Source organism: Teleopsis dalmanni, chromosome 1 (genome assembly GCF_002237135.1).
Source record: "Teleopsis dalmanni isolate 2A chromosome 1, ASM223713v2, whole genome shotgun sequence".
NCBI classification, from domain to species: Eukaryota; Metazoa; Arthropoda; class Insecta; order Diptera; family Diopsidae; genus Teleopsis; species Teleopsis dalmanni.
This window is the reverse complement of record NC_051846.1, coordinates 195,767,320-195,791,545: the sequence shown is the minus strand read 5'-3', so window position 1 is coordinate 195,791,545 and position 24,226 is coordinate 195,767,320. Positions and strand designations below refer to the sequence as shown.

General features: G+C 31.8%; 4 protein-coding genes across 7 annotated transcripts; 1 reads left to right on the top strand and 3 right to left on the bottom strand.

Annotated features, from left to right (window-relative positions):
* Positions 1-262: 262 nt before the first annotated feature.
* LOC119671088 (DNA-directed RNA polymerase II subunit RPB1) lies at positions 263-6,848 on the bottom strand. 4 transcript variants are annotated; one of them, XM_038081594.1, is made up of 11 exons: positions 6,810-6,848; positions 6,586-6,687; positions 6,415-6,526; positions 5,817-6,341; positions 4,799-5,755; positions 4,141-4,741; positions 3,336-4,075; positions 2,902-3,276; positions 1,742-2,843; positions 1,489-1,677; positions 263-1,418 (listed from the first exon to the last, which is right to left on the bottom strand). In XM_038081594.1, exons 3-11 carry the CDS (start codon positions 6,490-6,492, stop codon positions 340-342), a joined length of 5,646 nt encoding a protein of 1,881 aa, XP_037937522.1. In that variant the 5' UTR covers positions 6,493-6,526; positions 6,586-6,687; positions 6,810-6,848; the 3' UTR covers positions 263-339. The 4 variants fall into 4 exon arrangements, with proteins under 4 accessions (XP_037937522.1, XP_037937524.1, XP_037937525.1 ...); XM_038081596.1 differs by having other exon boundaries at positions 6,415-6,529; positions 6,582-6,837; XM_038081597.1 differs by having other exon boundaries at positions 6,582-6,837.
* Positions 6,849-8,537: 1,689 nt separating this feature from the next.
* LOC119671086 (transmembrane protein 242) lies at positions 8,538-9,232 on the top strand. Its single transcript, XM_038081592.1, has 3 exons — positions 8,538-8,674; positions 8,732-8,970; positions 9,036-9,232. The coding sequence occupies exons 1-3, from the start codon at positions 8,608-8,610 to the stop codon at positions 9,165-9,167; spliced, it is 438 nt and encodes a 145-aa protein (XP_037937520.1). The 5' UTR covers positions 8,538-8,607; the 3' UTR covers positions 9,168-9,232.
* Positions 9,233-9,286: 54 nt separating this feature from the next.
* On the bottom strand, positions 9,287-10,155 carry LOC119667005. The gene is made up of 4 exons (XM_038076283.1): positions 9,817-10,155; positions 9,717-9,747; positions 9,340-9,657; positions 9,287-9,290 (listed from the first exon to the last, which is right to left on the bottom strand). Exons 1-4 carry the CDS (start codon positions 9,953-9,955, stop codon positions 9,287-9,289), a joined length of 492 nt encoding a protein of 163 aa, XP_037932211.1. The 5' UTR covers positions 9,956-10,155.
* An 11-nt stretch (positions 10,156-10,166) lies between these two features.
* LOC119671085 (GATA zinc finger domain-containing protein 1) lies at positions 10,167-11,545 on the bottom strand. The gene is made up of 3 exons (XM_038081591.1): positions 10,840-11,545; positions 10,593-10,779; positions 10,167-10,526 (listed from the first exon to the last, which is right to left on the bottom strand). Exons 1-3 carry the CDS (start codon positions 11,260-11,262, stop codon positions 10,348-10,350), a joined length of 789 nt encoding a protein of 262 aa, XP_037937519.1. The 5' UTR covers positions 11,263-11,545; the 3' UTR covers positions 10,167-10,347.
* Positions 11,546-24,226: the final 12,681 nt, after the last annotated feature.

Genomic DNA, 24,226 nt, shown 5'->3' with positions numbered 1-24,226 from the left:
ATTTATAAATTTATGTTTATATTCTTAAATTAGCATTTGACAAATTTACAAATTATATTTGAACCTTAAAGACATTTTTAATGTATAAAATTATTACAATCATAACATACGTGTAATGCAGAACTATAGGACAATAGGTTCCTATGCAAAAATATTGCCAAATGCCAATATCTTCGATTTCAATTTGCATAAAATATTCTTAATTATATGTAATTGAATTATAATATAATTATTTAATTATTTATATAAAATTTAATCAAATCAAGTAATCAAGTAATCAAATAAAATTTAGATAGTATCAATTAAGTTAAAGAAAAAAATTTGAAGTTGTTTAGTCATTTAGCTGTCACTCTCATCATATGGTGGGCTACTGGGGGAATAGGCTGGACTGGTTGGACTATAACCTTGCGAGAGCGACGTAGGTGAATATATGGGTGAAGTTGGAGAATAGTTACGTGCGTTCGGTGAATATGTCGGTGACGTTGGAGATGTTGGAGAATATTTAGGACTGCTCGGGGAATAAGCTGAGTAATTTTGACTTGTACCGGAATAACTAGAGCCTGTAGGGCTGTATTGATGTGGTGTATGCTGCGGAGAACTTGGAGAATACACCGGCGATGTTGGCGAAAAGACTGGCGATGATGGAGAATATTTTGTTGAGACTGGTGTATAGCGTGGAGAACCTGGTGAGCCATCATACGATGGTGATGGCGGCGAATAGGTTGGAGAAGATGGCGAATAATTTCCACCCGTTGGTGAATATACGCCCGAACCAGGAGAATAATTTGATTTTGAAAAGCTTGGGGAACTTGGAGAATAGGTCGGTGTAACCGGTGTATACGTTGGCGATGACGGTGAATATGATGGTGAATTCGGTGAATAACTTGGTGAATTGGGTGAGTAGGAAGGGCTTGAGGGTGAGTACGATGGTGAATTGGGAGAATAAGAGGGTGAGTTTGGAGAATAATTAGAAGATGTTGGAGAGTAAGCGCTATTTGGTGAAAACCGCATTGTACCACCAGAAAATGATGGACTTGATGATGTAAAGTTTGAAGATGGTGAATAACCAGGCGATGCGGACAAATAATTTATACCGGCCGGAGAATACCCAGTTGAACCTGAGTTGTAATTGGGTGTATTTGACGAATAACGCGGACTAGACACGTACATAGGTGAAGAGGGTGAGTATGTAGGACTAGATGGTGAATAATTAGGTGACGCCGCAACAGGGGATGAAACTATATAATTCGGACTGGTAGGCGAATATAATGGTGACGGACTTGGAGATTGAGTAAAGCATGGAGACATCCCTGGAGAATTCGGAGACGATCCGGGATGGTTTGGTGACCAACTTGGTGACATGCCAGATACTTCAGATGTTGATGGTGAAAAACTAGGACCACCAGGTGTCATACCCACTATAAAAAAGTAAAAGTTATAATTTCAGTTTATTTTTATTTTTTTTTTTAATATGTTTAATATGTTTACGTTGTCCAGTTGGTGAGAAATAACGTGGTGTACTGCAATTTATCCATGGTGTCTGTGGCGGTGTCATACTAGGCGTTGCACCCGCACCAAAGAACATTGCAGAACCTGCAAGCATATTTGGACCTAAAGTACTTGGTATTTCAATACCGTAACGACATTTTTCTGCATCCAATAATAGATCAAAGCAACCTTTAAATTGATGTGTGATTAGTATATTGTATGAGTCAAATATATTGTATGAGTAAAAGCCTACCAGTTCCCATTTTAGGTAATTGTCCCATAATTATATTTTCCGACACTCCTCTCATAGGATCAGTTTCTGCATGTGCAGAAGCATCCATCAACACATCAACAGTTTCCTCAAAAGAACATCTCATTAAAGCACCAGTATCTTGACGATTTATACCGTGACGTGTAATGGCCATCAAGTGACCTTTTGCTGTCATTACGTCACACAACAAGGCCAAATGACGATAGTTCACGTAAAGACCATAGAACTGCAATACAGCGTTCATCTCTTTCTCAACAGATTTACGTACAGCTTCAATACCCAATACTGTGAAAATTTCACAAATATCATTCGACGAGGTTCGTACTGGGTCAACATCTCGTTCCGACAATACTTTCATCATTGATGTACCATCAGTTTCCAATAGCCATTCTCCAATAGCTTTAAATTCTCCCGTTTCAGTTATAATAATACGTTTTTTGCTGTCTGTTTGTGGCAAATGCATGTATACTTTTCCAATCGCTTCAATGCCTTGTAATGTCATATCAGACAACATATTTGCTTCAATGCAACGCAGAAACATGTCATCTTCCATCTTATCGACAGCCTCATCCTCATCTTGAAATTTATTCTCTTCATTGTTCATAATACGTATACGCAACACAAGCTTGTCAGCATTGTCATCGTTAAATATACAATTTAGATCATCACCGAATCCTGCATTTATTTTTTCAGCAATTTGTTCCATAGTTAATTTTTTATCTGTCATACGTTTACGATCCAACTCAATACGCAGTAGCCAAGGTGAAATGCGGGTTGGATCAAAATCAGGCATTTCATAATAAACATTCACAAATTCTTGATCCTCCGATATAACTGTACGTTGGGGATCTGGATCATAATAAATAGCTGTGTTAGCAGTAACTTTTCTTAAAGTTGTATGTTCTAAACGACACAAAACGTTTTTAGCCTTTTCGGCATCACGAGCTGCACCACCAGTTAGAAAAACAGTAAGTGAAGGAGCCTTTGGCTTCTTCGAAATATTAATAATTTCTTTGAGACGCGGTACACCCAAAGTTACGTTTTTCGAAGATACACCAGCAAAATGGAAAGTATTCAATGTCATCTAAAAGACAATATTTAATCAATACATTAACTTTTTAGTAACAGTTGCAAATAATTACCTGTGTGGCAGGTTCACCCAAACTTTGGGCAGCTAAAGCACCCACCATTTCGCCTGGATTAGCTTGAGCCTGTTGGAATCTTGTCTCGATTTCACCAATTAACCACTCGAAAGCCTCTGTGGACAATCGAAACTCTTCAGCTACATATTTGGTACAAAGCGTTGAACGTACCAAGCAACGGAAGAGCAAAGTAGCGTTTTCGTTTGCTTGTTTCGACAAGCGATCATTGCCAACTACAATGACGCAGCGTTGTAACAAATCGCGTACACCGCTAATCACACGCAGAGGAGACAAATCAGTAGGCATACGTTTATTTATGTGGAAAATCTTTTGTACATTCCAAATCATTCTTTGCAAATTGCAAGGCAATACAACCTATAACATATATGTAAGAATGTATTATAAATTTTAATATACTTTGATGAAGCTCAAACCTTGGAATCGCCGTTGGGAAAAATTTCACGTAATGCTTCGCGATCTCGACACAATTGTTCCCACTCAATTTCTAACTCCGGTAATGCGGATCCACTTTCACTTAATTCTTTAATAACTTCATCAGTGAAAACTTTACGCATGTACCGCTCATTGGACCAATCAAATTTAAATCGCTTTTCAAAGGATTTATTTGACAGTTTTACTGTTGGTAAATTTTGAAATTCCACTGTTTCACCACAAAGACCGTCTTCACCATAACGTAACTGAATCAATTGGCCAACAGAATTTCTAACAGTGCCATCATAATTAACCATAACAGACTCCATAGCCTTTATCAAACGACGCTGAATGTAACCAGTTTCAGCAGTTTTTACAGCTGTATCGATAAGACCTTCACGACCACCCATAGCGTGAAAGTAAAATTCGGATGGTGTCAGACCGGCAAGATATGAATTTTCTACAAACCCTCTAGATTCAGGACCGTAATCGTCTTTAATGAAATGTGGCAAAGTGCGCTTGCGAAAACCGTACGGAATACGTTTACCTTCTACGTTTTGCTGACCCACGCAAGCAATAACTTGAGAAATGTTAATATTTGAACCCTTAGAACCTGAGACCACCATAGCCTTTAGATTATTATATTCAGTTAAAGATTTCTTAGCTGAACCACCAGTTTTGTCACGAGCATCATTTAGAATACGATTTACTTGATTTTCGAATGTCTGCCTCAATGTGTTACCTGCAAATTATAATTAATATAAATTAAAAAAACAATTTTTAACTGATAATAAGAAGTATATATACCGGGTGTGGGTTCCAACTCCATGTTATGTGCCTTTTGAATGACATTTATGACATCATCTTTGGCTTTTTTGATTGCCATCTGAATTTCATTATAGGTCTGAGGATCAGCAATTGTATCACCAATACCGATACTGTGACCTTCTAACAGTAACCAATTGTTTATTACAGTCTGAATGTTACCATAAAAGCGACCTGCGATCTCATGACCCAATTCCAAGAATACAATATGAAGTAGAGAACCAGCCGAAGTACCCAATGTTTTCTTGCACAATATGCCCATAATAAGTTCACCATGTTCTACCATTACTTTTGTGTCACCTGGTGAAATCCATTTATATGGACCATCATCCTCTTCATCAGGATGTGTGGAATGTGTGCGTATCATATTCACATTTCCAGGTATAATCAATGAAAATATTTGTTTTCCTGTCCATAACGGACGTGGTTTTAATATACAAGGTTGTGGCATCTTTCCATCCCAAGTGGGCAAGAACATTAGCAAGTTCATCATTTGCTCACGTGTTATGAAAACATCACGTTTTGTCATTTTTCGAACAGCTGTTAAAGTATCTTGCACAATACCCATAACAGGTTTATTTGCCTATGTGAAAATATTTAAATTAGTAAAACCAATATGAAATTCATTATAATAGATTACCTGTGGTGTAATGATTTGACGTGGAGTGATATGTATGTTTTCCACTTCGGCACGTGTTTCCATAGATTGTGGTACATGCAAGTTCATTTCATCACCGTCAAAATCAGCGTTATATGGGGAAGTACAGGATAAATTCATACGAAATGTAGACCACGGCAACACTTTAACGCGATGCCCCATCATACTCATTTTGTGAAGCGTAGGTTGCCGATTGAAAATTACCAAATCATCATCACGTAAATGACGTTCTACTTTGTAACCACATTGTAAATGTAAATCTGATGGTTTTGGATGAAATCTTAAATCTATACGTTCGCCATTATCACGGACTATGTATTTTGCTCCAGGATATTGTGAATTACCGCGACGAACAAGCTCTTGCATACGATCAATATTAAAGGGCGTTACTAACTCCGGAAAAGTCAAGTTTTGTGCAATTGAACGAGGCACACCAACTTGATCAATACGTAGGTTGGGATCTGGTGTAATAACAGTACGTGCAGAAAAATCAACACGTTTACCCATCAAATTACCACGAATACGCCCTTCTTTGCCCTTTAAGCGCGCCTTTATCGCTTTTAATGGTTTACCAGATTTTTGCATTGCACGTGGCATACCAGGCATATCATTATCAACAAGTGTAGCTACATGAAATTGTAGCATTTTAATGTTTTCTTGTATGACGTGTGCTGCTGCACCAGAAGATTCATTCTTTTTCAATTCATTGTTTGATTTTATAATATCAGCCAATTTGTGAGTTAAATCGTCCTGATTCTTAGCTGCCCCAAACATTACAACAGCTGGTCGTACAGCTAGTGGTGGTACTGGCAACACGGTCACAATCATCCAATCAGGACGTGCAAACTTAGGATCCATACCCAATATAAAGCATTCCTCATCTGTTATGTGTTTAAGAATTTCCCATACTCTTTCTGCAGTTACAAGTATTTTCTTTTCCTGCAGGGAGAATATTCATTTTTGTACCTTATTTACTTTATATTGAAAATTATATCAATACCTGTGAATCCTCATTAACATGTTTCCATTCAGCACTCAATTCTAAACCTGTACGCCTTATTGAAGGTTGGTAATGACCGCAACCACCATGGCCCTGTTTCTTATTAGGATCATTAGGTTGCCCATCCTTCGTCATATCCATATCCTCACCACCTTCGCAAATAGTTTTACCTTTGCACAAATCATAGACATGACTTAAACGTTTGCGTGGTTGTCCTTTTGATTTCATTACAATTTCCTTTATCTTTGGATTATGTGGGGAAACCAGTAGTTTTGAGCAGTAGAAACACACACATCTAAGTATTTTAATTGTTTTTGTTATGAAACCAATATGGAAAACTGGTTTTGCTAAGTCTATATGTCCAAAGTGCCCTGGACACTCCGTCATGTTTCCAGCACAAGTCTGACATCGAGACGTACGATCAATAACGCCTTGCCGTGGATCCATCAATCCACCCAATTTAGGCCTTCCACCCTCCATTGTTTCAGCAAACTGTACCCCCGTTTCGGTTACTGACATACGCCGCTAGTATTATTTAAAATAGTTTGAATAAATAATATCAAAATTGCATTTGGGATAAACGTTATCAAATACTCACAATTTCATCAGGAGATAATATGCCAAACTGTACTCGCTTCACCTGGCGCAAAGGCGCCTTGGAATCGTTAGTACTCATATTTATGAGTTAAAACGTCCTTAACAGGAGTTTTCTACTTTAAAAACAATAATAAAGCACTAAAACATTATAAAAAATTCTAGACGTACTTACGAATAGATTTTCACAACGTTGCGAATGTGATTTCACTTCGTTGGTCTGTCGCTTTTGCTGTCGTGTTTCTCAGAAATATTTTTTTTATTATAACTCTTAAATCTATAATAGAGAAAAATATTCAATAATTGTTAAGAAGAATTATCAAAACATTTTGCTTTTATCATTTTTATTTCACATGCAATACACAAAATAAATTCTTGACTTCTGTAACGCGCACTTACTACGAACCACTGCGACTACTGCGAAATCTACCGAAATGATTAAAACGGCGCCATTAAACATTAATAAATATGTTTAGCAGGGTACTTCGAATCAGAGTTGCATTTCAAGGTGGTAATTATTTACTTTTATATATTGATATGTAAGAACCTTTTCAATAATTGTTAACGCTAGTTATTTAATTTATTAAATTTTTATATATAAAAAGATTAATTGGTTAATCTTTAATATTTATGGTTTAAGTTTATGTTTCATTTATTTTTGCTTTATTGTTTTAATTTCATTATACTCACACACAATTTTCGTCCGACAAGAACCAATTACTTGGGCTGTGTTACCTTATTGAGTACGTATATTAAAAAACTCCAAATACATGTGGAATAAAGAACTGTTTCACATTAGTTTTTAATTTCAATTAATTTTGTTAACATGTCATAAGAACAAGAATTTGATTTTCTGAAACTCCTAATTTTCAGAATTCACTGTTTATTAGTAGTACAAGCTGACGTTGATTTATAGCAATGAATATAATTTTGCAACTAACCAAAATAAATGATCAAGTGGTCTTTTTGATTGAGTTCAATAAAAAATCAAATTTTGTTGTTTTGTGCACATTCTGCTAATTCAAAACAAATTATTTTAAAAATATATATATAATGAAATATATATTATGAATTACCCAAATACGATTATACAATACGCAACGAAATGAAATATTAAAAAATCAACAATTGCTTAAAATTAAAACAAAAATATCTTGTGGATGCGAAACGTAAACAATAATGGCAGATGCCAAACACTACACTCCATATTAGTAAGGTCTGTTTAATGTTTTCATTAAGTGTGTTCTGTCTCTAATTTTCACAGAATTCAATAATAGACAATAATCGATACTAAAGAAATAGAGGTGATTATAATAGCAATAGGTTATTTATTTTAATATATAATTTTTTCATATATGTTATTAGAATTAAACATAATTTCTTATTTTATTTCTTAACTTTAATTCCTTAATTTAATTTAATTTAATTTAATTAATTCTTATTATTATGCATTTTAATATTTTTATTCACAAATAATTTTTTAAATATATAAACTTTTGCCTCAATCCCTGTTGTCATCGGATTAGCATTAAGTATATTCGCCGGATTACAACGTGAGCTGCTCATTGCAGTCTTTGTGGTTTGACAAATCTTACTATATATTCATTTTTAAACAGGTTATCAATTTCGTACATTGTACACAACACAATAAAAAACATGTCAAAAACAAACATTTAAAATATTTTAAAAATGATGCTAATTTGTTTCAAGCAGACTTAATGTTATTTTTTTACTACCTGAGTGAAAAAGAAACTTGAACGTACTACTACTACTACTACTACTACTACTTGAACGTACTAGTAAAAAAATAGCTGAAGTCGGTTTTAAAATGTGTATTGTTGTTACATCTCTGTCCTTTAATGAAATTCGCTTTAGCTAACTTTCTTGCACTAAACATACCCTTAACATGCTACAATTAAAAATAATACAAGGCAAATTAAAATTAAGAGAAAATGTCAAACAAAATTATGAATGAATTTTATTAAATATGCACTAAATTCTCCTATTTATAAGAAAAAATTTAAAAAATCCAGATAATGTAAATTTATTTAAAGTAATTCTGCAAGCAAATACTGAATATATTAAATTTGCTATAATTTAAAAGATTGCAGAGCAACACTGGAAATCTTAAATAAAAACTAAAAACATGTCAATTGGAACAATGTAAATAAAAATAAATTAAAAAGTTTTTAAAAAAATGTCGTCAACCAATGTAAGCGTAGAAAGTGCACAAGCGGAAAAAAATAAAAAATTTAAAATACAAGGTAAGTTTTATTTCAAAAACTGTAGAAACTAATGATTAATAAGTTGTTATGAAACAGCCGCCGCATTTTTGGGTTTAGTAGGAGGAACTTCAGCACTTTTTGGTTTTTCTCGTGCACTTACTAAAGCGAAAAATACCGATAAGGAATTAATTGCTCAAAGTGGAAAGAAAGCCGTTTTGCTTATGGATGAAGGTTCAATGCTAGCGATGCGTGCATTAGGTTGGGGAACTTTATATGCTGTGCTTGGTACAGGAATTTTTTGCTACGGCATCTGGAAACTCTCAGGAGCGAATAATGTAAATTTTTAAAATTAATATTCTTTAAAATTTTTATTAATAATATATATACATTATAAATTCAGATGGAAGAGTTTCGTATGAAGATGGGAAGTGGACTCCCTAAACTAACAAAAAGCGAGCCACCTACTAGTCGGACAGAATTCGATGGACTAACAGATCTTATGAAGTACTTAGCTTCGTGGGGCAAAGAATAACAGATACATTGTTACACACACACACACACACATTGTTCATAGTTATATTTTCAAATTTCATCAAACTTGTTTAAATTTATCATTTTGTTTTATATATATATATTTAAAATCAACAAAAGTTAAGATACGTTAAAATATATTAAAATTTATTTATATAAATTAATTTTTTTTATTTTTCATCATTTGTGCAATTTTATTTAATTTTACATTGTTTAAGTGATGTTCTTTATATTGTAAAGCATTTGACTGCATTTTGAGTATTTCTTCACAACACACATTTAAGTAACAATCAGCCATTTCCCTGAACTCGACACTATCGGCAATAAATTTCTGTAAACATGGCGCTTTTTCCAACTCAGCCTGGTTCTCTGGTGATAAAATTGAGCGATCAATGATCGAATGTTTTTCCCTGGCATTTTGACATTGTTGATAGGCTTTGGCGGATAGTTTCTGCCATTCATTCAATTCGTTTATTAATTTGGCCTCATAACTATATAAATACAAATTAAAGAAATATATACATATGTTGGTATAGATTTTTCCACTTACTTTTTTTCTTCATCATTTGGTTGCTCAAATACTATAGTATAAATAGAAAAACATATTTTTAAATAAAAAGTGTCGAATGTTTACATGTTTTGGAACTTACAGTCAGGAACACTTATGTTGAAAACAGACTTGGTATCTGAATGTTTATTAATTGTTCCAGTTAAAAATAATGCAGGTCTTTCGAGTTCATCAAATTCTACACTGCTCTCACCATCTGCATTACCAGTAAAACTATCCATTGTTTTAAAATAAACAACAACCTTTGAAAATCCAACTAATTTTTTATCAATCTCGCCTTTAAATAGAAGCGCTTTGTTAAGAACAGAGTTGTATTTTTATGTAAACCATGCAAAACAATAACACTTTTTACGACGTGAAATTACTGCCTACAAATTTTTATAGTATATGTAGGCTAATATTAATAGAAATAAAACTATTATCCCACTTTTAACAATAGTTTTTATTTAACGACTGAAATATAACTCAAAGGTGACTCTAAACGTATATAAGAAAAATTATAATTTTTAAGCTGCTTAAAAACTCAATTCTCAGTTCTATAATTTATTAAAACAATTTTGCTTTTAATATTTTAATTAAATATACATGTATCCGTAGTTGCTTTATTATTCTGTTAAGCAGCAGTTCGTTTATATTCTGGCAATGTAGTCCATATAAAACCACCAGGTTTGTTATTAATTTCCATAGAATCCGGTAAAGGATACGGATTGTTGCGGTCTATGTAATAGTTACTAGGCGCATGCATTATAAATTCAAGACAGCTAAGTTTACGTGAGAGTTCCTCATCAGGACCTAAAACATACAAATATTTTTATCATAACTGTGAATTGAAAGCAGTAAATGGCAGAATTCAATTACCTATAACATAAGTAGCTGGATCAAATCCCTCATTTGGATGTGGACTTGCTTGTGTTGGTATGAGCCACGTAAGGTACGCTGATTTTTCACAATAATTATCAATTAATAAACCTCGTATTTGTGCATAATATACATTTGATTCAATATCTATCAACGATACAATGTCGCCAACCTGCATGTAAGTGCCCTAAGAAAATATAATTGATTTTTAATACAATTTTTTAATGATTTGTACACTCTTCATTACCTTGTAAAATACAGATTCAACAACATGTGTGGTTGCTTGCGCAGCTGGAGTTTTAAATGGCGTTTTCTTAAATATATTGCGACGATTTCGACCTTTATTGTGGGATTTATTATTGGAAGAATTGTTGTGGCCATTTTGTGTAGCACTTGAATTATTTACCTTTGCCTTAAAACGTGTCGAACGGGTGCTCTTTCGTAACTTTTTCTCCTCCGACAATTTTAACTCACTCATTTCTTTTATTTCCGAATCTTTCGTGACTTTCTGTTCAGTTGTTGAATTTTCTTCATTATTTTCCTCAGGCTTCTCTTTTGGTTCCTTCTGTTCGAAGCATGCTTGGCAAATTTGGCCATTTTCTGTTGTACGCCATAGCATAGATTCCGTCTTTTCACACTCGATACATTTTGGTGGATTTTTCGGTGTCATTTCAATTAATTTATTTGGATATATTTTTTTTATTATTTTCTATTAAATTTTGTTAATATTATTATTCAAAAATCTACTTGTTATAAACTCTATTTATTTACGAACATGCGTACAAAAGAAAATACATAGTAACTGTATGCCCAAAAAAATATGAAAGCAGAACATAAATGATTGGAAACCGCTTCTCTTAATGCCATATATAATTTAGTGAAATTATCTTGACGTACACAAAAATAGACACCCAAATAATTATAATTTTGATCGCTTGTCAAGAGACACTAATAATCATTTTACAAAACAAATTTTATTGAAATTTTAAATGTTTTTAATTCTTAATTGTTGCAATAATAATTTGTTTAGTTTTGTTGTAGTTTATTGAAAATTATTCATAATATCTTAATACTTTAATAAATTTTTGAAAACATTGCCTCCTGATTTAACATGTAATGAGGTGTATATAATTTTTAACTATTAAGTTTAATGTGATTTATTTTTTAAAATATATGAATATATTTAATAGCTCAAAATACACAATGTTTCTATTTATGAATTTAACACTTTCCTACATTAACAATTTAGTACGAATTTAGCATTGTAAATAAAAATCGTTAAGGTCTAATATTAAATTATTGCAGCTCCGTGGTGACTAAATAAAACATTTTTACAATTTGGAAGGATTCGAATAGCAAAGAAAAGACAAACACAAAAATTTAGTTAATGTATTGAAATTTGGCTGACCATACAATTTGTCGTCATAATTGACGATGAGCGTATTGATGACGTCAATTATTTATAATTAGTTTTTCATATACATATATATTAAGAAGAACATGATTAGTATACAAAAGTAGTAATAACATATATTTTTATTTTTTGGGAACTATATATATTACATTGTAAACTGGTATTGGTATTGGTATCATTGATAGTAGCTGCTATTGCTACATTGAAATACAATAACAACTGCTGAATACTGCTATATCTTTCTGTGTTTTTTAGTAAAACAAAAATTTCACTCACATCTAATTTAATTGCTATTTTGATAAAATAGTAATATAATTAAAGTTTTTAAATGTTTATAAAATTGTGAAATCAGAGTTTGAAAAAATAAATTTAACCAATTAAACAATATTTTACACATAACAATGGTTTACACACAGTAATTAACCATGTTAAAGCAAAAATAGCAACATAGCAGTAGCAAATACCACAACCATAAATCTTATAGCAATTACTGTAGTTTATATTTCTTAACTTCGTGCTGCTATACGGTTCAGAAACACGGTTTGTAATAGTCGCCATCACATACAAGCTACAAACCCTTATCAATAGATGCTTGAGACAAATTTTAAGAATTTGGTGGCCTAGAACGATCAGCAGAGAGTGACTGTGGGCTATAATAGAACAAAAGCCATTTGATAAAGAAATTGTAAAAAGAAAGTATGGGTGATTGGGCCATACTCCACGCAAACCCTTCAGCGAAATCACTCATACGCTGTAGAATGGAATCGCGGTGGACCAAAGACTACATGATGAAGGACAATCAACAGAGGGTCGGGCAAATCTTTCACTGAACTAAAAGCTATAGTGCGTGATAGAATTAATAGGAAATCTTTTGTGATTAGACTAAGTTCTTGAATTTTTAGTTTTGAATATGTTAATAATAATAACAATAATAATAATAATAATGAGGACGAAGGATCTAGCACTCCAGTTCCTTATTCATAGTTAACTTTGAAAATAATTTTAATGTTATCTTACAAATATCATGGTACATTAGGACGAATGACATCCTCAGTGACTTCAAGATTGATCCGATCAAAAAATACATAAGGGATAGAGCCCTGAAATTATTTACGAAAACTGGCAGGCTTACCAACATCGCGTTAACCAATCTCAATGTGGTTACAGGCTCCTCGGGGAGGTATGCAGAACTAAGGTCAATTATTGCTTAATTTGGTGAAGTGTTTACCACTATAATCCAGTTAAAGCTTAGAGAGGGGTTATGAAGAAACCTCGCAGAGTTAATAAAGAGTAAATGTGCTGACTCAACTAACCTCAACATAATAATAAATAAATAAATAATCATAATACTACTTGAGCATTAAATATTTGAACTAATCTTATGACTCCTTCTAAAAAGAGTTTGTCTTTTCTCTTAATTTAGATTTAAAACAAATTTAATAATAAAACAAAATAAATATTTTTTGGTTTGCAACAGTTTACTTTGCCTCGTTCCACGAGTATGTAGCACTAAAGTTTATCTGTTTATATGTTTAAGAGAATATGGTTAAGGCATTTTTTTTCCCGAAAGCGATTGTTGCAGTGATTGTTGCGCTCTCTTCGTGTCGGTATTTTCTGCACATCTGTTCTGTTTCTTGCGAACAACACTTCTTTATTGTTTTTCTTCACGTCACTTTATTTTTGTCTCTTGAAAAGAAAAATTGTAAAATTTGCTGTGGGATAGGAAATAGAACCAATCAATTTTTGTACAATTAAAATAATTTTTCTTTTACAATTTAAAAAAATATAAAATAACGTTTTTAAAAGTTTTTATTTATTTTATATTAAAGTTGTTGCAACAGTGTTAATGAATCTACAATAAATAACATAAATTCAAATGTTTCTAAAAGTAAAAATTATTAGTGTAGTTATATAAATACTAATGAATACAAAAAGAATACTGATGTTTGTTTTAATTCATTAAAGACTTGAAAATAAATCTTTAATAAAATAATAAAAATAGTTTACTTAAGCAAAAAAAAAAATCGCATATTTAGCTAACCACTCCCACCTTATAAACAACCCACCACGCGACTTATTCCGGTAAAATTGCGGCAAACTCCCTTATTGTTGCCTTCAACTGCGTCATCGTTTTTTTTATTGGATTTTGGCTTAACAAGGTAAAATTTGATTTATTGGTAATCAGAAAAAAAGACAAAGAAACAAAAACAAAAACAAAAATAAATTGCTATAAGTAGTAAAATTTGTGATGACATCATAATGCTTAAAACTGCATTCTGATTGTGTGCCAGATATAAATTGCAACAACAACAAGCATGTATCGTCGTCATGCACTTGTCGTTGCGTGCTGCATGTGCTACTCTGCCCTAAAGTTTATTTATTTATTTTTAAATAAATAATTTTTTTTCTTATCTGCTATTTCTTTATTTCTCTATATATTATATATGTATCAATAATTAATTATCGTAGAATGAGTGCATAAATATGTTTTGAAAAAAAAAAAAATAAATGTTTAGTGTGCATGGTACACTAAAGTACAAACATTGTGGTTTTCATAGTTAATCAAAGCTTATAGTATTTTGTCATATGGACAAGACAAGTTTATTTAGTTTGAATTATTTAATATAAACATATTGATAAAGAGGGAAAAGTTATTTGTTTAAGATAAAAACATTTTTTTTTTACAACAATTCGTATCACTAACAGCAGCGCAAAGCAGAATATGACCAATTTTAAATAAGAGTGCGCGGTGCCCACACTAAAATGGGTTTCTGTCCGAAATAAGAGTAATCAAAACAAAACAGTGCCGCAGCGCACAACGTATTCATTGTAAGAGTAACGCAAATGTGTGCAAAAATAAAGAGAGCAAAAAGTTGCAAGCGCTCTTCGACTTGTAAAAATAGCTAAATTTCGAAACTGTGCTGACTTTGTTTGTTATTTCCAAAATTGAAAAAATTTTAATCAATTTTAAAAAATTGTAAAAAATGTTCATACTAAATTCAAGCTTTTATAATAAATATAATTATACATGGTGCTCTCTTTCATTAGAAGTCCTCTTGATGTTAAAGTTGAAGCCCATAATAGTGATGGTAAAGATATTTCGATATCAATTTTTTTTCGATACTAAGTATTTTTAGTTAATACCTTTCAAAGAAGATAAGAAGGTGTCTCTCGGTATTTGATACCGAACAAGATATATGTATGTCTAACATAGGTCAGGTTAGGTTATACCAGCGATCGTAATGATCACTTAAGCCTTAGGGATCATTATGTTACCTTATAAGAACTCAAAGTTATAGAAACCTTTGGCAAAGCCCAAATGCTTTTTAGTGGGAGATCTTTAAGTGAACCAAAATTCTTAAAAAACGAGACCCTAAAATAGTAAATTGGCACCGCGTATACAATGGGCAGTAAAAAAGCAGATATCAGTATTTTCGACTTATGTTAGTGCAAATGCAAAATACTCTTTAAAAGCATTTGTATATGAGAAAATGTCGATTGTTTGTAATTAGTAAAATAAACCTTTCCATCTGGCAGACATCCCAAACATATAATAGACCTTCAAAAAAATTGCTTCATCAATTGTGTAAGCTGGTTTTAAAACTGAGATTTGTTATAATCAGGTTTGTAATAGGAAAAACACGTCTATGATGTATACTCCATACACTTCTTATACCGTGTAATGTAAGTGGACAACGTATAGACAACGCTAAACGACACGACTCCCCCATTTAAATAAAAGTAAACCAACTTAACAAGTCTATAAGCCTGGAAGTACATAAACATTAGAACACGTTTTATGCAACTGTCCAGCAGCGGCAAGACAGGTCTTAAATCAATTAGATAAAATTAACCCCACAGCAATTACGAGAATCATAAATGGTCTAGAACTGTTTTTAGACACACAGTAGATCTTTTAAGTTGTGGTGCATTCATAGCCTATTATTTATTAATATTAATAGAACACAGTCTGTTTCTTATTCGAAAAGCCATAATATCAACAAATGGGATTATAGGGTAGATCCAGTTTCATAGCATGTCTTCGTAATACTCAGTGACTAGTCAGTACCAATTCCATAGTACTGATTCCATAGGTGACTGGTACGTTTCTTATCTAGTTTGAAATAGGCAGATCTTGAGATGTGACAAAAATATTTATCTGCCCAGATTTTCTTTAGCTATAATCAGATATTTGCAAGCGAAATACCAATATCCGTGATATGAATGTCAATAAGCAGTTCTGCAGCTGTCGGAAATGTCTTTGTGTCCAGGTAAGCATAAAAGTTGAACACTGAACTGTTAGGGATGTAGCTGTAGCGGTTACCAGAGATTTGGCTGTCCAAGGCGATTATGATATTTACATCGAGATAACCCGACATCACAAAAAACACTGTTCCGCAAAACTAACAAATCATTTAATGAAGATTAATTGCTAGCAATAGAAACAAGTAATAAAAAAAATTTAAATCGGATTAGCGAATAAGACTTGACCGTCGTAGACAGTATAATTTTACAAAAGAATATAATTTATAAAGGGAATACCCCTTTTTTTATTATTTTAATACAATATGAGATAAGAAATTCAGTTATTCTTAGCAGGTTTTTAATTGTTTATAAAGCAAAGTAAATATTTTAAATCAACCACTCTCTGTCATAGTTTAAAACTTACTGATATTCTTTTTCTGCTAATATTTGTATATTACATTATATTAATTATTCTTTTAGTACATAAGTTTTTTATAAGCCTATAGCTTTCCTTTAAAGTATTATTAATAATACTTTTAATAAGTCTAATACAAATATTAAATTAAATATTAATTTTATAAAAAAGTGGTTTTCCTGTTTAGAATAATAGTTCAGGCCAACTTCTTAAAGCCTAAGTAGGCTTCTAAGAAATCCTACTTCAAAGCAAAATAAGTTCTATTAATATCTACATCTAATCCTAATAACCGAATAGCTAACATAGCATAAATGATTCCTAATGACCTGAATGTTTCTTTTTTCCTAATTATTGTCTAATAATATTAGAAATTATTCCAATTCTGGTGCAAATTTCCGGATCTTCTAAAAATCAAAATAAATTTCGGTATAACATTGTATCTCAACCTCTTGCAGTATCAAAAAATGAGGTATTTATGTTTCCTCCGTTGAAGCTAGTACTATGATGTACCATCTCCGAAATGGTTGCCCATTTTGGAGAAAAATACAGATACATCGAGCTTATATCTTTACCCATCAATTTACCATCAATTTGTAAGCTAAATTTCCTTACAATTCAAAGTGGTTCTATGGAGGTCAGGACCTTTAATGGGAGTAGTGTGGTGACTGTGGTTAAAATCCAAAATAACGCGGGTAGAATGACTGTATTTATTTATTTTCATTTGATGTGGAGTCAGTATGTGGTTTTCCAACCGTGTTCTCTGACCCATAGAACAACAGAGGCATTAGATAAGTGTCGTTCCCTCTCAAGAAACAAACTATATCTGAACGTATGTCTTCAATTGGTAATGTTGTAATTCATTGGAATTCCAATTGGGTCTGTGGTTAAAATCCAAAATTACGCGGGTAGAATGACTGTATTTATTTACTTTGATTCGATGTGAAGTCAATGTGTAGTTTTTCAACCGTATTCTATGAGCCATAGAAAAGCAGATGCAATAGATAAGCCTCGTTCCCTCCGAAGAAACAAACTATATCTGAACGTATGGTTTCAATTAGTACTGGAATTCCAATAAGGTCGTGTATTATTGCATTCTACTGATATGTGCATTAATAACACAGTGTTGATAAGCCTAAATGGCAGATAATCACGTTAAAAAACTATGAACTCTGTATAGACATATGCATACTTAAGTATGAATGTAAGTAAATGTTAAGTTTGCTGAATTATTACATTTATTATTTTGATTTATATTTATCTATTATGTAGTTAAAAATATACCTATACTTAATTTCACTATTAGTTAATTGTTTTTCTTTGATTAATTTTTAATTTCTGATTAAATGGCAATTATAATTCGTGAAAATTGATAAAGATCGCTGTGTTCCTTTAAAGTTCTAAATATAATAATAGAATTAGAAGAATTGAACTCTAATTAGAAGTAGAATTTAGTAAAAATATTTTAGTCTATATCAAATTATATCTCAGTTCATATATTATATATATATTTTTTGATATTGGACATATAAAATAAATATTTTTACAAATCTAACGACCAAATGGCTGGCAAAAAAGCGCACGTTGCTTCTTATCAATTGTTTGCTGTCTACACAAAAATACATTAGTCAGTGTTTTTAATCTATAATTGTACTTTCTTTTCTACAAAATAAATAGTTGTATTAACTCTATCAGAATATGTCAGAATATATACACTAATACACATGACATGAGAACTATTTCGAAATGTACGGAGAGCAATAATTGCGCTTTGACTGTTGACTGCTGATTGCTAAATCAAAAAAATCGGAAAGAGCGAGCAATATACCGTTCACTTGACGAATGCATCAGCTGCTGAATTCTCCTCTCCAGAACCTTTCCATACATTTTGCTACGTGCCATCAAGCGTATTGTTTGTGTGTATATAGAAATATGGTTGCTGTCGTAGGTTCAGTTCTAGATTAGTTCATTCTTCAATTGACCTTGAAAAAGTTTAGTAACATTTTGAATATTTTCGTTTGTGTCTTCAATATTTTTGTTCGGTATAAAAAAACACACATATATATAAAAATTTATTAGAAATAAGACAACAGAAATTTTTTATTTTGGCACCTGATCGATCTTGACATTCATTTTGTTTTTGCAAATTGCTTCGAACCGTTCGCTTAGAGAGGCCACGAACGGAAAACATTACGCAGACCTAAATATGAAAGTAAATAAATTAGTTCAAGCAAAAATTATTATTCTTTTTCGCCTACTAGGTTATGGTCAAGGAAACTTAAAACAATTTCTTCGCTCTGCCGTTTTGTTGATAATGGGGCATTAGTAGAAAAAACATTTTCTATGAATGCTTACTTTTGCGATTTTATTGCGATAAAAGTCTATTGAACTTTAGTTGTATTATTTTCTATACTTTTTAGAAGAACTTGATAAGAATTTGTTTTTACTTCAGAAATAAAAGGGTACATCTATGTGTATCTATATCTACCAAAAACTTTCAATTAAATAAAAGAATAAAATATTTTTGATGTCGAATACGTGTTAGATACTGAAGTCAACAAGCTATCAGTATTTGAAAGATATACAATTCTAAAAATAGTTGAACCACTGTAGGAAAACGATCAGATATAACCATGAAATCAATCAACCAATTATATGGCACATAAAAAAACGAAGCTTGAAGTCGATATGATATATTAAACGTATGCCTTAAGTAAGGGTTTCATCATGAATATTAGAAAGAAAATTTAGAACAAGAAAACGAGGAAGATGGAGATCTAAACAGATTGATGGAATGACAGTGATCGGCAAGATCTGAAGGAGATGAGTATTAAGAAGACTAGAATAAGGAGAATTTGCAGATAATTGTGAAAACTACAGGGAGTACAAAGAAAAAGAGACAACACGATTTACCAAGCAATTTGCTCACGTTTTAAGATTACAAAATTCCAGTGTGGAAACTTATAAACTAACCACTCACTAGCCTGACAATATTGTCATCCTTTGAAATTAGGGACATGGACAAGTTTATAACCTTCTCAGGTTGATTCAATTTTATTTAGACGCTATCTAATCCCACTATTTTAGTATTTATACTTGTGTTGAAGATCCACTTGGTCTGTCATATATTTTATTCTGGTAGGAATGAATATTGAATAAAAGTAATTAAGTTTTGCATACGTATATAAATTTGTAGGAGAATAAATATAAGTTTGTTCCTTTTAGAGTAATCCATGTTGTAAGGGACGATATCACGATTAATATACTGATGTATCATTATGTGTTTTGTTACGATGATATAACATATTACTGACTTTCTATGCATTTATTAACGCCATGAAATCATAAAAGTTATTATTTTCATAATTCATATAATAAGTTTATACTATTTCAAAATAAAATTACTGCAATTCTTTATCCCTAAACATATATGGGCGTACATAGGTATGGACAGGGCGATAGGCGCATGCCCCAAAATATATAATAATATCATATCAGTATTCCAGGTCTCCCCCTAATTTCGGCCCTGGGTACGCCCATGTGTACATTTAAATATTAATAAGTACTAATAGTAGAAGTCAGATTATATGAATAAATATAAAAAGTATATATAAATTTATTTTATAAAATTAGCTATGTGTAGAGAACTACAGAAATATTATATACATTAAGACCGAAAAGTTTTCGGAAATTCTCATTTAAAATTCGCGCGCTGTATATTTTTCGATATTTTAAGTTTATGTAGTTTGGCAGCACTGTCCTTAATTACTATGCCAAAAATGAGCGCGATCTGTCAGACAGTTCGTTTACGGCAGCTGTTGAAACCAGTTCACCTCAGTAGGGCGTTGCGAAAAAAACAATGGAAAAAAATATTGAACAAAGAGTTTGCATCAAATTTTGTGTTTCGAACGAAATTTCGTGTGCAGAATCGTTGCGAATGCTACAAAAGGCTTATGGGGAATCAGTTTTATCGAAAACTCAAGTTTATGAGTGGTACAAAGCCTTCCAGGACGGTCGTACGACCGTCGAAGACATTTCGCAACGCACTACTGAGGTGAACTGGTTTCAACAGCTGCCGTAAACGAACTGTCTGACAGATCGAGCTCATTTTTGGCATAGTAATTAAGGACAGTGCTGCCAAACTACATAAACTTAAAATATCGAAAAATATACAGCGCGCGAATTTTAAATGAGAATTTCCGAAAACTTTTCAGTCTTAATGTATAATTGTCGTTAAAATGTATTCTAGGCAACAGCGAAGAAAAACCTAAAACCTAAAAATATAATAAATAATTACACAGTAGCACTCATTACTCGTTCTCTCTCCATTCCATTATATAGAATTTGCACGTTCGCCACAAAATTGCAGATTTTGTTTATATAAAAAAATATTATATATCAAACTAAGTTCTTAAATGTATGCAACATTCCATAAATAATTTAAAAAATAAAAAATTTGTGGAACTTTTATATACGAAGGTGAGATGATTTTTGCTAAAGTCTGTTTATTTGTTTTTAATAATTATAATTATATATCAAAAACTTATTAATTTTTTTTATATAATATTAATGCCTCATTATACCTTAAAAAACTTTCCTCTCTGAAAGTAATTCACATATTATATAATATAATATAATACTTTCGATAGGTAGAAGTACATTTCACCCAACCATTCTTTAACTTTATCCCAATGATATATGTCTAGGTTAGGTTGGGTTACACCGGCGAATCCAAGGGATCCACTTAGGCTTATAGGCCCATTGTGTTACCGTATAATTAAAAACTTAAGGGTTAGAATCACTTAGAACCTTTGGTAAAACTTATAATGCTATTCAGTAGGAGGTCTTGCAGTTGGCCCAGATTCTCAAAAAAAAAAGCCCTAAAGTGATAAGGCAGCGCCGCTCATATGCTGGACAGAAACAAAAGAGATGGGAGACATTTTCATCGTTCTCTCCGGGACTACGGCAGGTATGGTTGAAAGGGAGATTTAGTCTCCTAGCATGGTTACCTAAAATACAATGACCTGTAAGTAAACTTACTACAACATTGATATCTCTACAGGGGCTCTTAATGAGAGAGTTTGATTTTCTATCGTTGGAGCGTGGCCAAATTGCATGCAGATGCCTGCATATTGTTGAGTCTTCTTATTTTCTTTTGTTAAAAAGTTTGACACAGGAAGAACTCAGTTTTCACATGATATGTCTAAAATATGTAAAAAATAATATAGTATAAAATAAGCCACGATATCGTTGATTAGAGCTTTTCTAATAGTAAAGGTCTTTCCTCTGAACCATTTTTCGAATTTGGAAAAAACAAGCCAAAGCTATTTGAAGTAAAATTTCAGCAAATTTCCAAATGGGAACTTTCATTTTCCTTTCATTTTTGTGTTAATCAATATCTATACCAAAAAACTGGATATCTTTCTTCCCGATTATTTCGTAGTCTTCTCTGTCTTCAAAAATCGCTCACTCAGTGAGATTTATATTTTTGGCTGTGCCTTCATCTCTTACATATAGCAATTTATTCCTCTAATTACTTTTGTAGACCCTATGATGTGATGGTTTGAAGCGATATATATGAACGTATTCTGTGTAGAAACGATATAAAATATCTGTAGACTGCATAATTGAAATTCTTATTTGACTTATCTTGTTTAATAATTTTATAGTTTTTACTATTTTTTGATTCAAGTGGGTAGATATAAGCCAACTAGAAGAAAGAGAGGAATAAAATAAGAAATGCTACGGTAATTGAGGACAACCTGTTAACCTCATTTCAATGTTAATGAAGCAATTACGCAATTATTTTTATGTTCCTATTTTTATCTACGTATATTTTTATAAAATTTAGAAATAATAAAATTAAATTTTAATTATATATAGTAAACCTATGACCAAATCAATCAAAATGTAGAAATTTTCAATGTTAAAATATTTTTTGCATATCTTACTTCCCCACCTATAATTAAATATTTCGTATTAATTTGTTTGTGATTTTTTTTTGAATTTAATAACTTCCTTTCTAATTTTAATTTTAAAATATATCTCTTATATGTACATATGTATTCCATATTTAACTATAATGTTTTTAAAATATTACATTCAAATTAATAATAATATTGAACGAACAAAATAAATAATAAATATAAAATTAATTGATTTATTTATTTATATATATTGTTATTCTTTTTTGTTGTTTGAAAAGTAGAACGAAACCAGGGTACTTAAACCATTGTGCCTAAACTCTAAAATGGAAGAACTAGATAGAGTAATATGAGAAAAAAGATAAGAGGATAAACAAACAAGTTACTTTATCTCGAATTTTCGAATTTCTCATTTGTCTTAATGAATCTGAGATCAGGTAAAGGAAGAGCATATACATGGTTCATCCTTAGTGCATTATAACATAACAGTTTTAGTCTCGTCCCTATGAATACTGAATAATAACAGAGCAAATGGTCTGAATTGTCTACATCTTCAAAACTGTATTGGCATATCGATAACTCCCACGTTGTTATGTGTTGTCCACTAGATTGTGTTCAGTGTTGACTCCAATCAGTACCTTGAGGTCCTTTCTCTTTAGGAATTTATTATGAATTAGTTCAGTGCGGTTCAATATATTCTTAATATGATTTTCTATATTAGTACAAATGATAATTTAAATTATTTTTTAATATTTATAATAGTTATGCAGCAGTCATTAAGCTCCCCTAAAGCCGGGATTCCGATAAAACCGAGACAATTCATACATAATCAATATAAAAATATAGTAAAGAGGTTCGACAGGTCTAAATGTAAACATAGTATACACTTAGACTTGATATTGAGGATTTTGAATGGTTTTTTTTTTTTGGGTTTAATCTTATCTCAGGTTGATTGTTGATTTCTGCCTTAATGAGGACATAAAAGAAGAGATTTACTTGAGTAAAAAAGCCTCCACTTATTTCATTTTTAATTTGTCGAGAGTGAGAATGGGAGATATGGTAATAAACTGGGAGGATAGCATTAAATATCTAGGCATCACGGTAGACAAACGATTCAAACGGCTTAAACATATTCAACTGAAAGGAATTAGCTGTGCCAAAATTCTTCATCACCTCCAACTGCTATTCAAAAATGAAAATATCAATGCTAAGAACAGAAAGCTGTTCTATAACCAAATAATACTACCGTCACTTCTATATGGATGTGTAGCGTTTAGCAAGGCTTTAAACACTACTATTCGCCAGCTAAAAATTGCACAAAAACAGGCTCTGAGAAGGCTTTTCAAGATACTATGGTACATCCTTATTATATGAAATGACATCCTCAGGGATCTGAAAATTGATCCGATAAATAATTCATAAAGGATAGAACCCTGAAATTATGTACGAAAACTGACAGGCTTATCAATATCGCGTTATCGAATCTCAGAATGGTTACAGGCTCTTGGGGGAGATATGCAGATCTGAGGTCAATTATTGCTTAATCTAATTAAGTGATAAACAATAATCCAATTTTGAAGAAACCAGTTTTGAGTGCACTGACTCAACTAGCCTGTGCATATATTTATATTTTTATTTA